Source organism: Portunus trituberculatus, chromosome 41 (genome assembly GCF_017591435.1).
Source record: "Portunus trituberculatus isolate SZX2019 chromosome 41, ASM1759143v1, whole genome shotgun sequence".
In the NCBI taxonomy this organism is placed as follows: domain Eukaryota; kingdom Metazoa; phylum Arthropoda; class Malacostraca; order Decapoda; family Portunidae; genus Portunus; species Portunus trituberculatus.
In genome coordinates, this window is record NC_059295.1 from 18,504,309 (window position 1) to 18,512,037 (window position 7,729).

General features: G+C 33.8%; 1 protein-coding gene across 2 annotated transcripts; it reads left to right on the forward strand.

Moving 5' to 3' along the window:
- Window positions 1-1,445: 1,445 nt before the first annotated feature.
- LOC123516571 (pleckstrin homology domain-containing family A member 3-like) lies at window positions 1,446-6,365 on the forward strand. 2 transcript variants are annotated; one of them, XR_006678230.1, is made up of 7 exons: window positions 1,446-1,558; window positions 2,125-2,241; window positions 2,453-2,614; window positions 3,064-3,185; window positions 3,879-4,021; window positions 4,963-5,021; window positions 5,533-6,365. XR_006678230.1 is itself a non-coding variant. In XM_045276079.1 (5 exons), exons 1-5 carry the CDS (start codon window positions 1,519-1,521, stop codon window positions 4,017-4,019), a joined length of 582 nt encoding a protein of 193 aa, XP_045132014.1. In that variant the 5' UTR covers window positions 1,446-1,518; the 3' UTR covers window positions 4,020-4,026. The 2 variants fall into 2 exon arrangements, 1 of the variants encoding a protein (XP_045132014.1); XM_045276079.1 differs by lacking the exons at window positions 4,963-5,021; window positions 5,533-6,365 and having other exon boundaries at window positions 3,879-4,026.
- Window positions 6,366-7,729: the final 1,364 nt, after the last annotated feature.

Sequence of the window (7,729 nt, forward strand, 5' to 3'; positions counted from 1 at the left end):
ATGAAAAGCAGTAGCCTATATATATATATATATATATATATATATATATATATATATATATATATATATATATATATATATATATATATATATATATATATATATATATATATATATATATATATTAATATGGACCACTTATGCGACCTAGTGTTTTAAGAATACGGGCCCTTGCTTACTTGTGAAAACAGTATACTATATATTCAGTTCAACTTAATTTCTGTAGTTGGTCACAAGAGTAGCTATCGACACTCCATGATATGACTCTTGTCTGTAAATCGGCTCGTTATATTTTTCTTCCACTGCTGCTCTCTCTTCCACATTTCAAGTCAAGCACATTTTAGTTTCCCTCCCTATCTTTTCTTTTCTTTTTAACATTGATAAGAGTTATCCAGTCACACCGTCTTCTGTATGTGGTCTTTGTAACTACACTGATTTTATTCTGATATCTGCATAAGGCATTCTACAGGGGCTCCATTCCTATCTATTCCTCATCGAGCGAGTCGTGTCAAGTCATTTCACGTTTCATTTTCATTCATGTATGCGTTAACCCGAGACAAGCCACAACCAGCAGGTGAGGAGACTGAGGACAGCTAGGCAGTGAGGGCTGATGGAGACGTACAATGCAACTGTAATATATTGCCAACTCTTCTCTCCGTCAGTAGAGAACAATGAACAGCGAAAAATCCCAGCCAGAATGAAGATTATACCTACATTATTAGTGTAGCGTTAATACAAGGGCGAACATAGGTGTGGCCAATAACAATAATTGAGGCTGGTCGGGAATATTGCCGCATTTTGTCAACTTTCACCAGCGTCAGTACCGATCAACAGCGAAAATATCCTGACTTTGCAATTGTTTTAATGTAGCGTTGATTTAAAGGCAAACGTAGGTATGACATATGACAAAGAGACATACCGACAGAGACAACATATCAGCATATTATCAATTCTTGTTCTCTTTACTACCAAAGAACAACGATAACCTTCAGGCTTCATGAAAATTATGAGTCTAGTGTTAATATAAGGTGAAACAGATATGGCTCTCTACCAGCATACCTTAGGCTGGCAGAGAGTCACATTAACTTTATTGTCATCACGTGGTGGGAGGACACACACACACACACACACACACACACACACACACACACACACACACACATTTAATAATCATGATCTAATCACCTGATGAAAAAACATAATCCTTGACAACTGATTGGATTCCTTGTTCCCGCGCCATGAGTCTGACCCGTCACCCAGCAGATGCCTCTACTCTCAACGTAAACATAGAGCCTCCACATAAGCTTATCTTCACCCTGGGACAAAAAATTTATAATGATACAAACAACAATCAAATTGTTAAACGCCAAATAAAAATGCATGGATGGTAATAATAGAAAATATTATGTCTTATTTAGAATAGAATCTCTTGTTAGATTTACGTAAAACAGACATTCGAGTTCCAAGACCGCCTAGGGAGGATGGCGGCGAGCGGCTGCCAGCTGGACCCCAGTAATCATGGAAGGAATTCTTTATAAGTGGACCAATTACTGGAACGGTGAGTGCCCAGATTAAAACAATCACGTCATGTATGTAGATCAGCTATGATGCCACCAATAAACTCAAACACAAATATGTTTGGTGTGTTTTACCCTTGAAGGGGTGACAGGTGGGGGTGATGATGTGGCAGAGACTTGATGTGATACTGGAAAGAGTTATGTGATTGAAGGAGCAGTAGTCTGCTCAAGTCCGGGAAGTTGTAGTGGAAGGAGTAAATATGTAGTGGAGATAGGATATATATGGTGCAAATTGTAATATGTGGCATTGACAAAATATAGAACTCAGGTGTCAAGATACAATTTTTTGTTAAAATGAAAGTCTGGAGTCACATTACTGTGACAAAAGGGAATATGGAGACAATTTTGACAACCAAGACGGATAGTATAGAGAAAGGCAACTATGATATAAGTAGGGAAAATTAAAAAAAAAGATTTTTTTCTATATAGCTAACATGCATTTTTATTTTATCCAAGATCATATTCAGAAATAAGAGTTTTAGTATGCTGGAGCCTTTCCAATCTGATGTTGCAGAATGAAAACCTATGTAATACTTTTGAATTTCAGGATGGCAACCTAGATGGTTTGTATTGGACAAGGGTGTGTTGGCATATTACAAGTCACAGGAGGAAGTTAACCAGGGCAGTAAAGGATCAGTAAAGCTTTCAGCATGTGAAATCTTGGGTGAGTTATTATCTTATGCAAAATATCAGTAGCAACTAGGTCATATTTTGACTCATTGTACTTAAATGTAGGTTGTAAATATTGGTATCTTTTGTATTTTAAATTAAGGGAATATGTGGAGGTGTTGAATGAGCAAATATTGATTTCTCTTCAAAAGTATAGCCAGCTAGCTTGAAAAAAAACATGTTTATGGAGCATTTTTTTTTTTCAGTTCATCCTACTGACACACTGAGAATTGACATTGTCATTCCGTATGAGCAGCGGTTTTACCTGAAGGCACCCTCATCCCACGAGCGCCATGCTTGGCTGGTGGCTCTTGGCAGTGCCAAAGCAGGAATTCCTCCAGCAATACCTCAGCCTAAAGTTGAAAAAGGTTTGTGAAAATTTACTACTGCTGTTACAATTACTGGCAGGGTAATCCTAATTTATACAGTATGATAACCTTGCTTACACATAACAGAGATGTCAAGTTAGCAATTACATATAACAAGACTGGACATCTTTTTAATATTTAAGTAAACATTACTTTTCATGTAAAATGAGTAATTATATAGTGTTTTAATCACTTGACTGGAATATAATATATATATATATATATATATATATATATATATATATATATATATATATATATATATATATATATATTAGAGGCTTATATTCTTTATTAATAGAACATATTAAATCAAAGTTACGATGAACTTATGAAATTTAAGACCTTTACTTAGGTTTGAAATATTTATATTATTTTCAATTACAGATTAAGTAGAGCTGTGTGTTAGCAAAATGTCTTTGCACTATCAAAACCAATGAGATTTTCAGAGCCAGAGGCAGATGTTGTGAAAGCAAAGAAGTCTGAGCTTCGTCTGACATGTGACCTTCTAATGAAACAAGTGTACAATGTCAAGACTGCAGCAAACAACCCAGATGGACCTGATCTAGAGGTAAATGAGTATTAATATTTGTCATTTGAAATTCCACATCCTGAATTTGATCTTGGCAACTTTATTTGTTTACTTATTTGTTTATTTACTTACTTATCTATTTATATATTAATTTGCTTATTTATTTTCTTAGAATAAGGACCATTTCATTAGGATCTTGGTTTTGCAGTTATAGCATAATTAATTAATTCAAATGTTTATCATGCTATTCTGAAAATTAATGTGACAGTGTAGCATGATGATTACACTTACAAAGCCATAGTGAACAAGTATGGGAGAAACTAAAACCACATTTGCCCCTTTCTTTTGGATGACTGACCTGTAAGGGGACTGTTAATTAAGTGGGGTCTCTCTCTCTCTCTCTCTCTCTCTCTCTCTCTCTCTCTCTCTCTCTCTCTCTCTCTCTCTCTCTCTCTCTCTCTCTCTCTCTCTCTCTCTCTCTCTCTCTCTCGGCCAGTTGCTCCTCTTAATAAGAAAAATGCCAAAATTCTAACTCTTGTATTTTTGGTAGACACACATATAATTTTCCATAGTATGTATGTTTTTATAATGTAGTATATTGGCAGTAGAGTTATTGGCAACAATTATTGTTATTATCTACATTGTTAGTGTCAAGACTGTAATTGTATAATGGATGATACCTCTGCATCGGCTTTATGAATAGTATGTTTTTAGAATTTATCTGTTCTTCAGAAATTAGATGAATCCACAACACTGCTGTCAGCAACCTGTGATACCTTCATCCAGACTCTGGAGGAGTGTATGAAGCTGTCCAACACTTCTCCAACCCCACAGCTCTCTGGAGAGACCCTGATTGCCCCATCACTCTCCTAAAGGTAAGTTGTGGTCTGGTCAGAGTGATTTCCTTTTCTATGAGGTTAAGATTTATAAATAGAATTCAGACCAACTAACTATTAAGCACCAGCTGTTGTATTCTTTCCTTTTCATATAAAACCATGGCATGAATCTGTGATATTACTGCTGGGTATGGTCACAATAGTTATCTCAATAGTCAATATCATTATAGTAGTCTTACTTTGAGGTGGTCATATGCTGCCTTGTAAAAGTGTGTCATGGCCATTCCTCTTTGCAGAGAGTTCTTAGGAACAGGCAGCAGACAATTTTAAATGGGGAATGAAGTTATAATAACTATATCAACAATATGAGAAATAATGATAATGCTTGCACCAAGTTCACTTTGAATGTTCACAATGTCAGATTTAGATTCACATAAATAATAATTGCTTCCTGGATGTAATGCTGTCTTGTGATACTTTGGTATATGTCCACTTTGGAATAAGTTCAATTTAGTACATGTCCTGTTTGGATAGAAAAAAAAAATTTCTTGGTTTATATGTGATCTTTGTTTGAAATACCACTTGCACACTAGAACTTGTAGGGATCCAAATCATTCATAATATTGTATTGTCCATGTGCTACTCTTGTTTACCTCCCTTGAGACGAAGTCATGAGTGTCCACAAGCAGTGTGCCTGGTTTTTCCATACACTTCATCTAATTGCTTTTGTATTTACTGTATGAATTTTATGATACACTTTTTTTCATAAGACTGTCCAGAAATATCATCATGTGTCTTACATCATTACATGTGAATGTGGTACCAATGTACGTAATTCTAGAGTAAAGTGTTATCATTATTATGTTAATATTGTTCAATTGATAATAATTCTTTTGAATTTGCTAGTATTGTGATAGTCATTATGCTCTTACTTTGATGTGCATTCAAAACATTAATTGATTTCTTTTCTTTACTTTTAGGAAAGAAAAACCTCCAGCAGCTCCACACCAATTGTAACAAGACAAAATTCTACTGAAAGGTATGAATTTTATTGTTCAATTTGAGACTTTTAGTAGCTAATTGACCCTTGGTGAAAAAGAACTATCTCCTGCTTAATATTTAATTAATCTCTTTAGAGAAACTATTTGCAATCTTAAGGAGAGACTAATAAACAGTTGGGTTTACATATGAGTTACACATGGGCATTCTGCTTATAAATCAGCCATCAGGTTACAAGCACTGACTCATTATGTGAGTGTAAGATTTGACTTTAAAAAACATAATGGTGATGATGATAATAATATTAGATCAATTGGATTTTCATGTCTGACCAAAGTATCTGTAAATAACTATCAGATAATTATGCTGCTTCTAGGTGAATAAGGCAATGGAAGCAGCAACACTTTTACAGTTCATTATGATTAGTTGAAGGTGTGTATGTCATGAAGGGAGCTATCAATATATGAACATTATATCATTATTATTGTTGCAAAATCAAGAAAATTTTTGCCACTAATGATTAATGAAGCAGCCTTTCACTTTATTTGCAGGAGGACTGAATAGTTGATCATGTGAGTGCCACCTTCAGGTAGAGTATGATCTATTTGTATCGCTATAAAGTTTTTGCGTTGCAACTTAGTACTGATTAAAGAAAGATATTTATTTGTTACTTAATACAAAATTAACGAGATTAATGTATGATTACACATAGTATGCTCTAATGATAATGATTAAGATGTAATGACTTAATAATCTGTCTCTAAAAAATGTCTTAATTACAGTATCTATGTATTTACAAGATATGAATCAAATGAGACTAATGTTTGTAGTGGTGAAGTCTTGAACTAGTCTTGGAATACTTAGGGATGGTTAAATGTATGTTGGCGTTTGTCTTGTGTAATACCATAGAAAGTATCTGTGCAGTATTTCATATGTATGTAGTTTCAAAATGTATATTTGTTTGAATATGTTTTATAAATCTTTAACATTTATATATTAAACCATACAATACTGTATAACTGTATATGAAAGCAGGGATATGTATATTTTCTTCCAAGAGTTGTTACAATAAATTTAAGTAAGAATGAGTGTGCAGATAAGAAATGATACACATGAAATTTCCCAGAAAGATCTGCCAAGCTGATGTATTTATTTGCAACTCAGTTAACTACCATTCCTGGGCTAGGAAGTGTTAATCATTGTTCTTGATATTACTCTATTGAAATGAAAAATAACATCTATTTTTAACCTGTGTTTTGAAGCTTTAAATGGTGTAAAGTATTTGTTATATGCTTAAATGTGATAATTTCTGTTTCATGAAAATTTAATGTAAATCTTTGCATTCTGTACATAATATAATATATATATATATATATTTGCATGATATTTTATATCATTAAGGTCTTCCCAGTTATAGAAAATAAGAATCACTTAATGAGTAAAAAAGTAGGGATATAATTTATAAGTAATAATTTTTAAGCATTATTGGTTTTATGAAGGTGAAGTATATTTTGTTGATTACATCATAGTAGTGATCATACACATTGCCAGTAAGTTATCACACTTTTGTGCAAAATGAAATTAACTCCTCTACATTTAGTATCTGATAGTTACTAAATGGTTTATAGGAGTCCTGTTAATCAATTCCTGCAACTTATCTGGCTTCATTCCTTTACTTTCTCAGGCTTGCATTAACATCATTAGGTTTGTTATCTGCAACAAGCTTATCCAATTTCCACATCTAATTATTATCAATGCTGACCCGTCATACTTTAGTGTGATTCTCAAGTACTTAATTTCCAGTATGTACCTATCTCCTTCCTCAATCTTGTAGTCAGAATGTATCAGGCTAGGAGCAGTGGGATAAACAGTGTTAGTTTTTTAGTTTATTATTAACAGCACAGTAACCATAGCTTGCCCTTGGCTTAACTCCTTGATCTGGTCAATAGTATTCTTTCAAAATGTACATTTTGCATGCTAGCCATTAATATCACATGACATAAAGCTATCATTCTACTTTTGGTTGACCTGAGCTGACTGCATTGTAGAATATTAAGACTACAGTCTCAGATCCTCAGACATTTCCTCACCTAATAATATGTATGTATGTGCCAAGGATTTAGATTCTAGACAGTATGAGGAGGATTTGTCATCTTTGTTTCAAGGGATTCTCTCTCTGCCTCCTACTAAGTCTGGATATTTTAAGTTTATATCAGAATCCAATCAACCTTGAAACTTTTACTGACATCTCAGTCATGCCACTTATTGGGAGATAAAAACTTGACAAGGTATGAGTATACTTATTATAACGTGGAAAAATTAATAAGGTCTCAGTATACTAACTATGTATGATATGCTCAAAGACTACCATACACTAATATGTTTTAATATACAAGTAGGAACAATTTCCAGTTTTTGTAAATATGTGGATGGGTAAATGTGCTGCAAACTTATATCAACAAATAAAAAAAATCTAGGTATTCACTCCTTAATAAAAGGATAACATGTGTCCAGTTAGCAGGTAATTTAGAAGCTCCAGTAAATCACACTGTTAGGGTCTCACTGTAAAATAAAATGGAGCACACTACTCCAGAAAATATGTACACTAGCTTGCAGGCATGTAAGATGCTGTCCCAACCTGTGCAGTGCTGGCCATTTTAACCTGGCGTCAGTGCACAGTTCCACTTTTAGTTTGTGCAAAGAATCTTAAATGATAAAAAAAAGTTGAAAACTTATAAAGTGAAAATC